This window comes from Monodon monoceros, unplaced genomic scaffold (genome assembly GCF_005190385.1).
Source record: "Monodon monoceros isolate NGI ecotype Baffin Bay Population unplaced genomic scaffold, NGI_Narwhal_1 Super_Scaffold_10, whole genome shotgun sequence".
Lineage (NCBI taxonomy): Eukaryota > Metazoa > Chordata > Mammalia > Artiodactyla > Monodontidae > Monodon > Monodon monoceros.
In genome coordinates this window covers 18,254,306-18,269,547 of record NW_021703766.1, presented here as the reverse complement: position 1 = coordinate 18,269,547, position 15,242 = coordinate 18,254,306, and the positions used below count along the sequence as shown (strand labels likewise).

Here is a 15,242-nt window from a genome sequence, read left to right as displayed (position 1 = left end):
GAGCCCTGATCCGGGAAGATCCCACGTGCCGCGGAGCAACTGGGCCCGTGAGCCACAGCTACTGAGCCTGCGCGTCTGGAGCCTGTGCTCCGCGACAGTGAGAGGCCCGCACACCGCAATGAAGAGTGGTCCCCCGCTCGCCGCAACTAGAGAAAGCCCTCGCACAGAAGTGAAGACCCAACACAGCCCAAAAAATTAACTAATTAATTAATTTAAAAAGATTAGATGTTAATATTTGAAGATTTTTTTAAAGGGGTTTGAAGCCATTTCTTTTCCTTTTTTTAAATTTATTTATTTTTGGCTGCGCTGGGTCTTCGTTGCTGCACAGGCTTTATCTAGTTGTGGCGAGTGGGGGCTACTCTTCGTTGCGGTGGACAGGCTTCTCACTGTGGTGGCTTCTCTTGTTGCAGAGCACAGGCTCTAGGCACGTGGGCTTCAGTAGTTGTGGCACACAGGCTCAGTAGTTGTGGCACGTGGGCTCTAGAGTGTAGGCTCAGTAGTTGTGGGACACAGGCTTAGTTGCTCCGCGGCGTGTGGGATCTTCCCGGACCAGGGCCCGAACCTGTGTCCCCTGCATTGGCAGGCAGATTCTTAACCACTGTGCCACCAGGGAAGTCCTCTTTTCCTTTTTTTTTAATCTTTTCTTTTTTCTTTTTTTTGGCTGCGTTGGGTCTCCGTTGCTGCACGTGTACTTTCTCTCTAGTTACGGCAAGTGGGGGCTACTCTTTGTTGTAGTGCATGGGCTTCTCATTGTGGTGGCTTCTTTTGTTGCGGAGCACGGGCTTTAGGCACGCGGGTTTCAGTAGTTGTGGCTCGCGGGCTCTAGAGCGCAGGCTTAGTCGTTGTGGCACACAGGCTTAGTTGCTCCGCGGCATGTGGGATCTTCTCGGACCAGGGCTTGAACCTGTGTCCCCTGCATTGGCAGGCGGATTCTTAACAACTGCACCACCAGAGAAGTCCTTGAAGATTTCTTAAACAATCATTAGTGTCTCCTTTGCTCTATGATGACTTCAAATGCTAATTATAGATTTTTTTTTGTCTTGGTCTATTTTTGTTTATAACAGCTGTATTGAGATACAATTCATTACTATAAAATTCATCCTTGAAAATACACAGTTCATTGGTTTTTAGTATATTCGTAGAATTGTGCAATCATCAGTATCTAATTTTTACACATTTTCATTACTCTAGAAAGAAACCCCATACCCCTGAGCAGTCACTCTCCATTCCTTCCTTCCCATTACTCCTGGCAACCATCTATTTATTTTCTGTCAGTTCTGGCCATTTTATATAAATGGAATCAAACAATATATGACGTTTTGTGTTTGGCTTCTTTCACTTAGCATGTTTTCAAGGTTCATCCATGTTGTAGCATGTATTAGAACTTCATTCTTTTTTTAAGATTGAATAATATTTCATTTTGTGGAATAGACCACATTTTGTTTATTCATTCATTAATGGTAGATGTTTGGGTTATTTCCACTTTGGAGCTATTATGAATAATGCTGGTATGAACATTTGAGTACAAGTTTTTATATGGATGTATGTTTTCAGTTCTCTTGAGTATATGCCTAGGAGTGGAATTAGAATAGAATCTTTAGGTGATAAAGCAAAGAATTTTCATTTCAAAGCAAAGAGTTCTCATGGTGAGAGAACTAAAGTTTCTTATTTGGGGTGTTCTGTCTATGTTGGTTCCTTAAAATTAAAACTCTTTGCACTGGACCTCACAGAAGACTGTGGTGCTTCCTGAGGTGCTTGGCACATCATAGAAACCAACAAAATCAAGAGCCTATTCTGAAAGGATCAGAAATAATACAAATGCCCCCACATGATAAAGGATGTTTGCATTAGCATAGGGTAACAAAATAACCCTCAAATCTCAGTGCTTTACTCTCATCAAAGCACTTATTTTCATTTACTTTATATACAGGTGCAGTGCAGGAATCAGAAAGGGAAAATCCTCCTAAAAGGATGAAATTAAGGAAAAGTTAGATTAAGGTGAACACATTTCAAAAGTATCCTATCCTCTGCTAGAGCAAGAGCCTTTAGAGTGAGGGTAAGAACGTTTACCTTTTCCCTCAGCCATACCCCTTCCCAAACAAAATTGAACTGAAAGGTAGAGAAGCAGGGGGGTGGTCTGGAACAACTTTTGGAGTGATGTTCCCATCCAGTTCAAGAGCAGACTTCAAGCACTGCCTTTATCTTTATAGAAAGCGATGGAAAGGGAAAAAATGTCTTTGAAATAGTGCTTGGCATTGAGCATCATATGGTCAGTCACACAGAGGTCACTAATCACTCTTCCCTTTCTTGTTTTTCAGTGAACGAGGTAATTGGGAGAGACATGTCCCAGATTTCTGTTTCCCAAGGAACAGGGGCGAGCAGGCAGGCTGCCCTCCCAAGTCCTGATTCCCTGGATTTAGGAAGATCCGACGGGCTCTAAGAGTGTTCACTGCAGCCTTGTGTCCACCATCATGTACTTCTCAGCATGTTTCTCTCTTTGGACCTTGGGCTTCCAACTCTGCAACCTTCAGGATGGAGCCAGGAGTTGGGATCATCATATGTGGGGAAAGCAGCATTCCTCCAACTCAGGCCTTGTGTAGATTTTGTAAAAGAACAGGAGCAGCACAGGCTGTCTGATCTTTGGGGAAATGAGCTTTGCTTTTTATATTTAAATAGGATACTTTTATATGATGGGTGCTTTGAGTGTGAATGCAGCAGGCTCTCCATTTCAGAGGTGCTGCTTTTGCAGGTGATCTGGTTGCTTAGCTAGGATTGGTGATTTGTACTGCTTTATTGTCATTTGAAGGACTCTCTAGCTTTGATGATATTTTTAAAGTAGAAACTTTTGATAAAACCTTCCAGAGGCAAACATTTAAAAAAAATTATTCCCCCAAGCCCACACCTATGCCTCGGAAACTCAGCATGTGTCCTGAAGCCTTTCATAGATTCATAGGAAGTAAAGCCAAATGTAGCTCATACCTCTTTATAAAAGTAAACTGTTAGATAAAATGACACCATTCCAATCATTGAAGTGTTGGAATATAAAATGACATTCCAGAGCATAGCATTTTTGTAACTTTCTAGGTAATCTTCCTGCAATCTCTCCATGCTGTCTCCATGTTGAAATTGCTTTTTTCCCTCAGGGCCTTGGGTAAGATAACTACATGTAAGGGAACTTTGAAAGGTGGGGTTTCTTAGCTTGGTAGCTTTAATTTCCTGCCATCCTACATACAGGTAGACTGTGGAGTACTCTTCCCTTTTGTGTCCTCTGGTCCCAGACCTTTTCCAAGTGAAAGCATCTGCATTTGGCTGCCACAATCTTGTGATGATTTGTTCAGGCAAATTTGCTGCTTCTAGCTTCTCTAGAGGCCAGGCTGTGTCAGAAGCTAAGTACAAATGAGCTATGCTTCAAGACAGGAGCAGAGAACATTCAGCATTCCAGATGGGACGCATTTAAGATACACTGGCATGGAAGGCTTTTCCCTCATTCTGTTTACAGCCTAAAATGATTCTGGCCTACCCTCCCATCTGCATGGCCTAAAAAACAGCCTTTTTCTAAAAGGCTTTGAGGCAATTCCGAAACTGAGATAGCATTCTAAACCTGACCCTCCACACCAAAGATGTCCTGGTGGTGCTGCTGGTAAGGCTGGTGCCCAAGGCGGGGCCAGCAAGAAACTCCAGCCTGCTGTCTACCAAAGGAGGTGCCCGACTTGGGTGCTCTTTTCAAACCTTGCCCTTACCCCTCCCCTTAATGGGATTAGTTTCCTGTTCCAAGGCTTGGGCCTATTTCAACACCCCTGAAGTTTGCAGTATGTTTTCAAATGAAATGTACTTTTATTCAGGAAGCAAATTTTCTGAGTGCCTACATGTGAGACAGTGTGCTGGGCTGGTCAAAGGCTTGATGCTATTTTTGCAGGGGATTTTGGGTCCTAGATGCCAGGACTGTCTACTGAGGCCAAGTGAGGCCTGGGTGGAGGGAGCCAGCTCATTGCCTACCACCTCTAGTCAACCAGTTAGGAGCTACTGACCCAGGATGAGGAAGTATGGTCCTTTCTTTTTTTTTTTTTTTTTTCCTTTAATCCATGATGTTTTAGATTTCTCCCTAAAATTAGTTAGAAAAAAATGCTTGTACTTCAGCAGATCACTCCAGTCCTTCTTGGAGCCTGGTGTTGTCACATTTTCTTTGAAAGTGAGTTTTGTGTCACAGTGTGGATAGTGAGATTTGCTTCAGGGCCTGTGGTTGGAAGCCCAGAGTTTCCTTTGGAGGGTTTGCGGCGGCTGGCCGCCTTTAGATGAAGTTCCAGAGAGTTGGCCAGACTTGCCTCCACCCTCTTGTCCCTGGTGTAGCTGCCTCACATGGGGTTCTTGCAAGAGCTTCCCTTGCAAGACCCTTTGAGGGTTGCTCTGCTGCCCTCAAGAATAAAAGCCTCTATGATACAGAGTTGCTATGCACCAAATTTTGATGCCTTTTAAATACCTTGATGCCTGTAGCACTAGAAATGCTCTTTCCTATTTAAAATAAAAATTAAATTTTAAAATAGAGCTTTGTATACTATGTAAGCAGTTTTGTATCAGCTTTGTAAAAGCTTTGGTGTAAAAGACAGTATTTTTTGGTTTTGTAGATAAATACCTTAATTTTTGTGCAACATAGTGGTGTTACAGCACACATCCATTGGACTATGCAAATTGATTTCTAGTAACAGCACTGAGCAACTGGGCATGTGCTAGGACCCACCCCTTCCCCCTCCAACCCATGCTATATCTTGGGTTGAGGAATGGGATGAGCAGCCTTCTGCTTACTGGAGATGCGCAGAGAAACGTGGCTAAAAACAGCTAGGAACAGATGTTTTTGGGTTCAAGTGTGGTGCTGCTGCCCGGGGTGCAACCCACCCCTGCCCAGGGTTAGCCACTATCACCAGAGCTCTGCTGAGTCTGGCTGTAAAGCCCTGTTTTTGATAATCAGCACAGATGGTCATCTGTAAGGCTCAGATGGGTTCAAGTTGAAACCTTGTATTTTATAAAATGGATGATGTTCAATTAAGGAACTGATTCTCAGTTATGTTTACAGCACTTGAGATTGTGTTTTCTTGTACATTTTGTATTTTAAAACCTTTTATAGGAGTACAGTGCTCCTTACACAAATACAAAGGGAAGAAGAGCCAGCAATTCAGGCTCCTCAGTTAACAGTGCTGAAATAATAAACGGTGACAGGTCAACAGTCTCCTTGAAATCTGCCTGAGTGTTCCTCTGCATAGGGCTGGTGTGGAGCCCCTCACTCTGTGCCAAAGTGAAGGGCACTTTGGCTTTTAAAAAGTCCACTTGGTTGGGAACCTTTGTTTATTTTACGGAGGAGAGGGTAGAGTTCCAAATTCCTTCCGAAGCTTCAGTTCAGCACCCTCTAATGGGTGCAAAGGACATTCCAAGGTGTCTGCTGAGTTCAGGACAACTGACCTGCCCAAGGTGTGCATGAAAAGTAGGCAGAAGTCCCTTTAAAAGTCAAGCCTGAGTTTTTGTGTGAGGGCCTCCTGCCCCCTATTGTCCTCTGAGGATATTGCAATGCAGTCCATCAAAACAGCCTGTGATTTTTGCCATCTGTTATTCTTTGTGTCAAGCTAGAGGGGGGCTAGCATCCTTAGGTGGGACCACCCCTGGCGCAATGTGACCACGGAGGTCAGTATCCTGGGGACTGGGGCCAGCGCTCTCTGCCACCCTGCCCCCCACCAGAAGGGACAGGGGGGTAGAACATTGGGATCTTTACTCAGAAGCCCCCTGGAGTCATACGCTGAAGGCACCAGGGTTTACATTTTTTAAAAAGAAAGCAAGCCTGCTATGGACATCAGCCCTATGGAATCTGTAGGCATGGACCATAGCCAAAACAGAACAAAGGCTCTCTGCTACTTAAGAGGCCCAGATCAGACCACTGGGAGCAGGGTGGTGACATTCCACCCCCAGCCCTGCATTCAGGGTCCAGCCATCATCTTTGGGATGAACAGGCAGAGTAATAAGCAGGGGGGATGGAGCTGGGGCTTGAGCTCCTCTGGGGGCTTTCTGAGAATTTTGTCAAGCCAGAAAGAAGCTACCAACCAGGTTGAGGGCGCTGGTTCTCTGGATGCAGGAGAGTCCCGTTAGCTGAGGACATCAGCCAGCTCTTACCTCCTGGCTCCCTCACCTACAAACACACCCATTCTTTGGGGGCCTGTAGCACAGTGCGAGGTGGGTCACCAACAGGCATCAGACTGGTGTAGTCATCAGGGGCTAGCTGCAGAAGTGACAGATTATTTAGGCAGGGAGCTCCAGGCTCAGCCAGGTTCCCAAGCCCTCCAGCCACACCTCACCTGGTAGGCCTGGAAGATGCTGAGCAGATCCTTCATACCAGCTGTGTATGGGACACCCTGCATACGGACCAGGGCTCCTGGCTGGGACAACACTGAGGTGGGAGCAGAGGCCAGGGCAGCAGGGGGCGTGGTGAGGTAGCCCACAGTGGTGGGGGAGACTGGGGGGCTAGGGTGGGAAAAGCAGGGATTTAGTAGTGCAGTGCCACCTGTGGCCTAGACCAAGACCTACCTGCCTCTTCCCTTGCTTCTGCCTTGTGTTTGGTTCATTTCCTCCTCCCTAATACCCCTGTCTCTACAGAGTCATCTCTGTTCTAGTTTGTAGATGGCATCAGGCAGCCCACATCTGTCACTCCCTTGTCGTCTCAGAGTAAAGTCGAAGTTCCAGCAGACCTTGAGTTATTTGGCCCAGGAAGGGGATCATGATCCTCCCCCAAACCAGGACAAGGGGGCAAGACTGTGAAGTAATCTTAGCAGCAGGGTACCTGGGGTAGTAAGCTGTGTAGTTCATGTAGAGTTGAGTGGCTGGCCCTGGGTAGTAGGCAACTGGGGTGGGGGCAGCGGGCACCCTGGCAGCTGGGAGCAGTGCTGAAGAGGGATACAGAGCTGCTGTCTCAGTGGGAATGAGTGTTGGGGTGGCCTGGAAGGTGGCGTAGGTGGGCGGTGAGAGGCCTAGAGGCAGAAGTAGAGAGCGTATCTGCAGGGAGCCCAGCACTGCCCTGGGTGGGGCAGCCAGAAGGGAGTCCCCACCGTAGAAAGTGAGGGTTATAACATCCTGGCCCCCACATGCCTCCTTCTTCCCCAGCCCCCTGGGACACTCACAGGGCAGCTTGCAGGGTGGAGGGGACATGCCACTGCGGCCCAAGGTGCCCCCCATCAGGACATGGCTCATCTCCTCTGTGGAGCAGGGGACCACCTCCACATAGCGTTCCTTCATTGCTTTCTTATGGCAACGCTGAGCAGCAGCTAGGGCCCGCTCTGCTGATGTCATCTGGATGAAGGCATCACCCGACGGCCGGCCCTGTGCACACCATCTTGTAAGCAGTCTGTCGTGTGCAAAAATGCCTTCCTCCCAATCACACACTCCTCTGTAACTAAGTGTGCTCCCCCACTGGACACAGCTTTACCTGCTGGTTGAGTACCATGTGCACACCGTGGGGCCGAATGTCAGCCGCTGCCTCCCCCAGAAAGTTTAGGATGTCTTCGATGGTGGCTGTGTAGGGCAGGCCTCGAAGGCGTACACAGTCTCTCCCGGTCCCAGCTGCCAGTGGGAAGGGGATAGGCAGCAGTGGAGCAGTCAGTGTGGGAAGGAGTGGGCTGGAGGCATAGCGGTTCAGGACCTAGTAAGGAAGGAAGCAGCAGGCTGGTTATGCCAAGTAGGGCAGGGCCAAGGAGGGCATGGAAGGGGCACCCTGGAGAAGCACAGGGGGGTAGGGGGAGCCCTGGGTGGCTCACCTGCTGCACCTCAGCTGCAGTGCTCCGGAAGAGTTCAATGTATCGCTTACCCAGCGTGCCCTTATGCCTGCGTAATGCAGCCTGTGCCAGCTCCTCACAGGCGAAGAGGGCAAAGGCATCACCAGTGGGCCGGCCGTCAGGGTGGCGCACAAAGAGCAGCCCATCGGCACCCCCAGTCACTGGGCACTCTGGCCCCAGGAAGCCTAGCACATCTGCTGGCCCAGCCGAGAAGGGCAGTCCCCGCAGCCGCAGGATCACTTGGTCTTCCCGTGACAGGAAACGAGCCACCTCTAGTGAAGTGCCTTGGTGGGGGGCGTGGGAGTCACCTACTGACTTCATTTGTGCCCTTCCAAATACCCACCCACACCTAGCACACATGGGAGCAGAAAGGCAAGGGGCGTCGGGGAAGCAGGACATGGATCAAGAACCAGGGGGATCTAGATGCTGTTGGGAGCACACTCACCCCCTGCGATCTTTACAAACTCCTCTCCTGTTGCTTTATATACCTGTGGGAACAGCCCATGAGTTTCATGCTTGCCCGGCCTCAGCTCTGCCCTGCTCCACTCCCAAGCCCAGAGCCCCACCTCAATATAGCGGACACCCATGTGGTGCTTGTGTCTCTGCAGTGCTAGGTCCCGCTGCTCGCTGTCCACAAAACGGATGAGGGCCTCACCATTTCTGCGGCCCTGGGCGTTGAGGCACAGTGCTACACCACCCCTGTGGAGCCAGTGCTGCGTTAGTGCCTCCTGGGTAGGCCTGCCCTCCTGGGTCCACCCATGCTGCTGTACCCACCTGGCAATATTGAGCCCTGTGAAGAATCTAGCCACGTCCTGGTCTGATGACTGCCAGGGCAGCCCGCGAGCCCGAACCACAGTCTCGCTGTCCACCACGTCGGCCTTGCTGCTGTGGGGCGGGGCTCAGTCAGAGCTGTCCAGCTGGTGTCACCCCCAACCCTGCCCCCTAACTCACCAAGGCCCTGTCTCATATTTCTGCTTTACCACTTCGGGCTTCGAAAACAGTTGACCTGAGAGGAGATGGCATGGGGGTCAGCAGGGTCTGGTGGAGGGGGGTCTCCCCACCAAGCGCTGCAAAAAGAGGACAGTTGAGGGGGATGAGGAGGTAACAAAGGGGCTTTCACCTTGTGGTCTCTCAGAGGTGAAAAATGGGGAGGGGAACTTGGAGGAAGTAATAGGCAGGCAGTCACCCAGCCCTGAGAACAGGTGAAAGGTGGTGAGAGGAACCTTACCGCTGGATCCATCAAGCAGGTGGAGGATGACAGCTACCATTGTCTTCACTTCCCACACCCCAAAATCGTCCTCTGTGGCATCTGTCTCCAGCCCCAAGTCTATGAGCAGAGAACTCACAGTGAGGAAATCCCAGCATGAGAGGGCAACTAGCATGTCCCACCGAGGTTCAAGTCCCCTACATAGACACATGCAGAATCCTGGCAAACACATTTGTTTTGGCCCAGCTCATGGATCCCCTTAAAGATCCCCAGCCCAGACATATGTAGACATATGCCCGCATTCCAAATGTGCACAGGCACAGAGACATGCAGTCAGGGACTCAGCAGGTAATGTAAACTTGCATGTGTTCATTCAACCCACCAGCATGCACATACTCAGAGACATTCAGCCTACAGCCGCCCCTCCACCGTAATCCTGCTAGGTCACAGATACCCTGTGCCATGGTGGCCACAGTGAGGTCCCTGGCAGGGCGGGTGCTCGGGTGCTGCACGTGGAACTCTCTGCGGAGGTCGTAGAAGGAGGAGAAGGTGTCGGGGAGCGCCAGGTTCTGGGGGCACATGGGAATGGGGATGAATGGGGGAAACTGAGCTGCCCTGCCCACCCCCGTGACAAGAGGGGTCCTAGGAACCCTGCCCCCTGTTGTGCCCTCAGTGGTGGCATACCTTCCTGGAGGCCTCAGGGTGCAGGACCTGTCGCAGCAGCAGCTGCCCATCAGTGCAGAGCATGTAGGGGCCCCCGCCCAGCAAAGCCACATCCCCGCTCACCAGCTGTGAGAACTAGGAATAGGGAGCGGAGAGAGACAGAGGGACTCACAGCTAGGCGGGCAGGGGGAGGGAGGGCGCAGGCTTGCAAAGCTGGTTCAGCCAGATGTTCAGCCCTACCCTGCCTGCGGAGGAGGTGGCTATGCCTGTTGGGCCTGGCTCTGTGTCCTCCTTCTCCCCCAGTCCACTGTCACCTTCTCCAGGCCAAATGGGAGCAGTCACATATCACCCAAGCCCCCATCACACACACTCCAGGAGTCTGGAATGGGGCCAGAGCAAACACCTGGTGGAGTAGGACAAGCCAGGTGGGAAAGGGCGGGGCAAAGCAGGTTAAACCTGTCCCTGACCAGGCACCACCCTCAGGTGGGGGAGGCCCAGTCCTGCCTGAGGCCTGGCCTGCTCATTGTCAATGGCAGCCCCGCCCCTAGGTCTGACCAACTGAGGGGCAGAGAAACTCCAAGGGCAGAACTGACAGAGCTCCACACCTGGACGCCAGGGGCAGCATGAGCTTTGACCCAGATCTTATCGACCGGCTGGCACTGAGTTGTTTGCTCATAGAGGGGGCGGAAAGCTGCCTTGCCCCTCCCCCATCCTCTATCCCTGCTGGAGAACTGGTACAAGCACAAACCACAGGCCCAAGAACCTCTTCTAACCCCAGCTTTACAATCTGTGCCTGTTTCCTCATCAGGAACCACCAGAGTTGTTGGACGATGAAAGAACTTGTGCTAGTAAAGCACTTTCACTCATTCCACTCAAGAGTCAGGCACAGGGTGAGCCCAGTAATGAAGATAAAAACAGCAAAGGGAACCGACTCCCACTTCAGCCAGGGCCGGGAGGCACCCCAGGCCTTTGCACTCAGGAGGCAGGTAGCCTCCAGGCGGGGTCCGGACAGCGCCCACGCCTGGCCAGCCGGCCGAGACAGGCCTGGACGAGCAGCTTACACCTGGCGGCGCCTGCCTCCTGGGCAGAAACCGCCCTACGCCCCTGCTCCAGCGTCTTCCTGGCGGATGGGTGGGCCGAGGACGCAGGCAGCAGGGACCGTGACCTATGGCCAAGTCTGGGCCCCTCGGCCCTTTCAGCTTCCGGCTGCTGTTCTGAGAGACCTGGCCGGGCAGGTCCCCAGAGGCGTCTCAGCCTAGCTGTCCCGCAGGCCGGGGACTCTGGGAGGGGTCTCGCAGCCTCCATCTCCACCCCCTCAGTAGGAGTGGACCACTGGAAAGTCTGAAAAGACGCCCCCCTAGGAATGGCCGGCACACGCGGACACACGCACACGCGGGAGTCGCTGAAAGTTTCAAACAACAGGAACCCGTCCTACCGCCCCGGCCAGTTGGTTGTGGTGCGCCAGGCCTCGCCTCCTGCCGCCTCTACCGCCGAGAAATGTCCCTGCAGCCCAGCCGGGCCTCCATTCACCCCGGCCCCAGCGCTCACCTGCTGCAGCACCTTGTCCAGCGGCTCGGCCCGCGCCAGGCTGTCGGCGCTCAGGCCGCTCGCCTCGCGGCACTGCGGGCTCAGCGCGGCCGCCTCGGCGCGTACCAGCGACTTATGCAATGTCCCCACCTGCGAGCGGCGGGAAAAACCGATCAGCCGCTGCGCCCCTCGGATCCTGAAGCTCCCTGGAGATCCCACCGCCCTCTTTCCACCCTACCTGGCGGCTCCGCGGCTCCACCACTTGCCAGACTAGGAGGATTAAGTCGGTCTCGTCGGAGCCCAGGTCCTGCCCCAGCGCACCCGCCGTGGCCCCGAACAGTACGACCAGGGGTCCAGGCCCGGGACGGGGGTCGGCAGCGGAGTCTGCGGCGGGGTTCGGGCCTGAGGGCGGTGGCTGGGGTGGCGGCGGAGTCATGGCCGCAGAGGGAGAGTGTGCTCGACCAGACAGACACACGCGGACCGACGAAGCGCACACACTCACCGACCGACGGCAGACGCGTTTCGGCCTAGGCGGGACACCGTGTGTTATGGGCGGCACCTGCGGCCCGGCTGCCGCAGTGGGCGCTGTTGAGACCCGCCCAAGGCGCCCCGCGGGGCGGGGCGGCTACCGGCCCCCGCCGTCTCTGGGCGAGTTACCTGTCGGCCCCGCCGGCCACGTGACCGAGGGCGGCCCCCGGGAACCATGGGGGAGGGCCGCTAGACTCTAGCCCTACACGCGCACACTCACAAGGCCGGTCTGGGCTCGCACTCCCCCAGCGGGCCCTGCCTGACTTCTGGGGCGACCCCCTTCCCTCTCCGCTCCCCCACCGGGCCTCCGCCAAGGAAAGAGTAAAACCAGGGGCATTTTTTAGTCCGTAAGGGTCCTTTGGACTTGTGAAAATCACCAGGAGGCAGCCTGGAGGCTGTGGGGGTCACGACGGCCGGTCTGGAGGGGTAAAAGAAGTCACCCAAGGTCAAAGGGGCCGGTAAGAGTTACCAGGTATCACCCAAAGGCTTGTAGGGGAGGTCGCCAGAGGTCGACTGGTGTGGGGGGAGGGTGGCAGGAAGCACAAGAGATCATTAAATCCATTTGAGTATTCACCAGAGGTCAGTGGAAAGGGTTTGTGCACACAAGTGCGAAGGCTGGGCCTCAGCCTGGCTCCAGGAAGTGCCCGCGGTGCCAAAGAGCGGTCGGAGGTGCGCAGGCCTCGGTGCTGGGGAAGGAAGAAGCGCGTCTCCCCCATCCCCGGCCCCAGCTCCTGAGAGCGGCTCCCCGGCGCTGAGCCGGATGGTCCCGGCAAGGAGCCTCACCCCTACCGCACGTGAGGCCTGCCGCCTCTTTTCGCCCTTCCCCCTTGACAACAGGCCTGTTGCCTGGAGATGTGAGCGTGCTGGCCGGTGGGGGCTAGAGGCAAAAGTGCAATGTGCCTAAGGGAGCCGCAAATTCTCCATCTCTTCTTCGGACAGCCCTTCGTGGAGGGCTCCCAGCACACTTTCGCCCTGTCGGGCTTGGTGAAGCTCCTTTACGGCGAGTTTCCAGGCCGCCCCGGATTTTCCCGAATTCTCCCGTTTATGTGACGGAGAAACTGAAGAAGAATCCGGCGGGAAGAAGGGGCTCCAGCCCGGCAGGAGCAGACACAGAGGGTTGCCAAGCCCGAGGCGGAACTGGGGCGGGAGCCGCACCTCACGCTTTCGGACAAGCTGGGCGCTACGTTCGGACCTTCAGACAACCGAGAGCGAAAGAGCCCGGCGTAAAGGAGGCGCCTCCGAGGCCTTGCCCACTAATTCAAACTGCACCGCGTCCCCATTTGGCGGATAAACAGACTGAGGGCGCCCGGGACACGGCGGCTGGAAGGGAGAGGTAAGTAGACTGGGTTTCCAGCGGTTTCGAGCGACCAGCCCTTCCCCTTGCGGTGTAGGCGAATGACCACGCTCCGCTGTCCGTGGTAAGACCGCCACCCTACTGCCAACCCGCTTGACCCCACCCCCGGAGGCGCTAAGCCAATCAGGCCCGGGGGGAGGAGGAAATGCGCTCTTCGGGTACCACCCTCCTCTAGATAAGCCTGGAATGTCAAATATTTGTTCGGTGGGCGGGGCGCAACTGCTAGTTAAGGCCCCTCCCCCACCCAGCCAGGAGCTCGCGTGCGCCAGGCTAAATCGGGCCTTCCTCCCGGCCACGCCCTTGCAGCTAATTGCACTTCACCCCAACAGCACCCCAGCCTCTCCTAAAACTTCCCTGGCGTGCATTGCCCCTTGTCAGGCTCCAGACTGGGCTCTGCTCCAAGACGACGGAGCCCCGGGCCATCCCGGCGCTACCTGATCTAAATCTCACCCTTCCTGGCCCCCCCATCCATTCAACCTTCAGACCTTCGCGCTGGGCCCTTCCATATTCTTCCTTCAGCGCGGGTCTCAAAGCCGGGTTCCCGGGAAGCCTCCCCCTCGAGGTGCTGTCCTGAGCGCATTCCCATTGGAGAGACATTCATGCGTGTACAGGTCCCTGCGGGGTAGTAACCCCAAGCGTGGGGCGGCTCCCCCAAAACTCCCGTGCACCTGTCCAACAGCCTCCACCTACATGACAATTCCCGATGTTTGGACTCTTGAAAAACTAAATTCGTTAAAACAACCTTAGGCCCCCTGCTTTGCTGAGCTCCCTTACTCATCTTCAGATGGGTCCTCCCGGATCACACCATTAATACTAAACAACCCGCACTCCTGTCCCCCAGCCGGCTCTCATGTCTCCTTTCTGCCAGCACTAAACCAGCTACTAACAAGATAAATCGTTTATTGTCTCCCTACCCCACCATCCACCCACCCGCGAGAATATCAGATCCTGGAGGAAAGGCTCAACCCCAGAGCCTATCACTGGGCCTGCCAGGCACATAGGCTCAAGAATGAATGAATGGTTGATTAAGCTCTCTTCCCGTATCCATGAAAAGTAACCTTCCCTGGGGCCACAGGGCCTTTCACTAGAGTCTCATCTGTGCCCTTTCCTCCCCTCCCAACACACCCTTGCCCTAGTTAACCTCTGCCCTCCCTCCAAATTTTCCTCTCTCAAGGCACATCCCTCCTTAGCAGGGGTCCCCACTGTAGTTTGAGATTTCTGTATTTCACTGATAAATGTCCCCCAGCCCCACACTGCTACTAGCTAGTGTTCACGAATCACGAATGAATGAATCGGAGATACGGTACGCGGGAGGAATCAGCGAGGCTCCAACGGCAAACCGTACTCTGGGTACCTGGGAAAAAGGAACTTGGTCCATCGAGCCTGCCCGCAAGCTAGCGGAATCCCATCCTCACTCAGCCCTTGGAAGCCTGCCACTAAGGCAGCCGGCGCTCCAGCCGCAGGTACGTGAAAGTCTGGGCAGATACAGGGTGGGGTTCCTCACCAGGGGAGTGTGGCTCTTCTCGTGGACTTCCAGGGCGTGTAGGAATGGTGTAAAACCCCCTTCTCGCTCCCTCCTGGGAAATATTCCGCTGTCGAAGAGGATTCGACACTGGGTGCTTGCTTGGCGATCCACACTCGTGGCGATCCACACTCGCCGGCCCAGGCCCATCCCCACCCTCGCGGTCAGCGGCCCCCAGCTGGGCCAGCTGCGATCCTTCCTTGCCTCCCAGGCCTCCAGAGTAGCAAGCGCACTAGGTTCCCCTGGGGTTCGCATCTCCACGCCTTTGCCGCCGAATAGCCTTTGAGTACCCACCAGAGGGCGCACTGACTCTGTAGACGGAGCCAGGTGTTGCGGGGCAGGGAGGAGGAGCTGGCACTGGAAGGATCGACCGGAGGACGCCCCAGGTGAAAGGGGAAGCCCTTGACATCGCCCCCCAGGCCACTTACCTCCCGCTTGAGAGTCTTCGAGGCTCCTGGCTCTCTGGACATAGGCCAGGATTTTAAGCTTGGTCTTCAGGGCCCTCAAACTGCTCGGTTCCACTTTCACCCACCACTGTGCTCTACACTGCTGTGATTCTTCTGGTCTACAGACTGCTGCACATGCTAAGCTCCCTGCCTGGAGCACCCACCTACCTCATCATCCCTTTGTTTTCCT

The 15,242-nt window shown here is 54.1% G+C and overlaps 2 protein-coding genes across 8 annotated transcripts in view; one reads left to right on the top strand and one right to left on the bottom strand.

Annotated features, from left to right (window-relative positions):
* Positions 1-5,221, top strand: part of NFATC3 (nuclear factor of activated T cells 3) — a 133,089-nt gene extending 127,868 nt beyond the window's left edge. For 2 of the 3 annotated variants that reach the window (XM_029245848.1, XM_029245832.1), the window contains exon 10: positions 2,319-5,221. In XM_029245848.1, coding sequence (XP_029101681.1) covers positions 2,319-2,440 — 122 coding nt within the window. In that variant the 3' untranslated portion in view covers positions 2,441-5,221. The remainder of the gene's footprint in view (positions 1-2,318) is intronic. The other variant, XM_029245840.1, reaches the window with a different exon arrangement.
* ESRP2 (epithelial splicing regulatory protein 2) lies at positions 4,055-12,839 on the bottom strand. Of its 5 annotated transcripts, none has more exons than XM_029245867.1 (15): positions 11,441-12,839; positions 11,224-11,352; positions 9,697-9,810; positions 9,467-9,581; positions 9,034-9,132; positions 8,757-8,811; positions 8,580-8,690; positions 8,372-8,504; positions 8,251-8,293; positions 7,788-8,089; positions 7,460-7,672; positions 7,155-7,353; positions 6,818-7,004; positions 6,336-6,501; positions 4,055-6,259 (listed from the first exon to the last, which is right to left on the bottom strand). In XM_029245867.1, exons 1-15 carry the CDS (start codon positions 11,636-11,638, stop codon positions 6,170-6,172), a joined length of 2,154 nt encoding a protein of 717 aa, XP_029101700.1. In that variant the 5' UTR covers positions 11,639-12,839; the 3' UTR covers positions 4,055-6,169. The 5 variants fall into 5 exon arrangements, with proteins under 5 accessions (XP_029101700.1, XP_029101713.1, XP_029101707.1 ...); XM_029245880.1 differs by having other exon boundaries at positions 6,818-6,920; XM_029245874.1 differs by having other exon boundaries at positions 8,580-8,687.
* Positions 12,840-15,242: the final 2,403 nt, after the last annotated feature.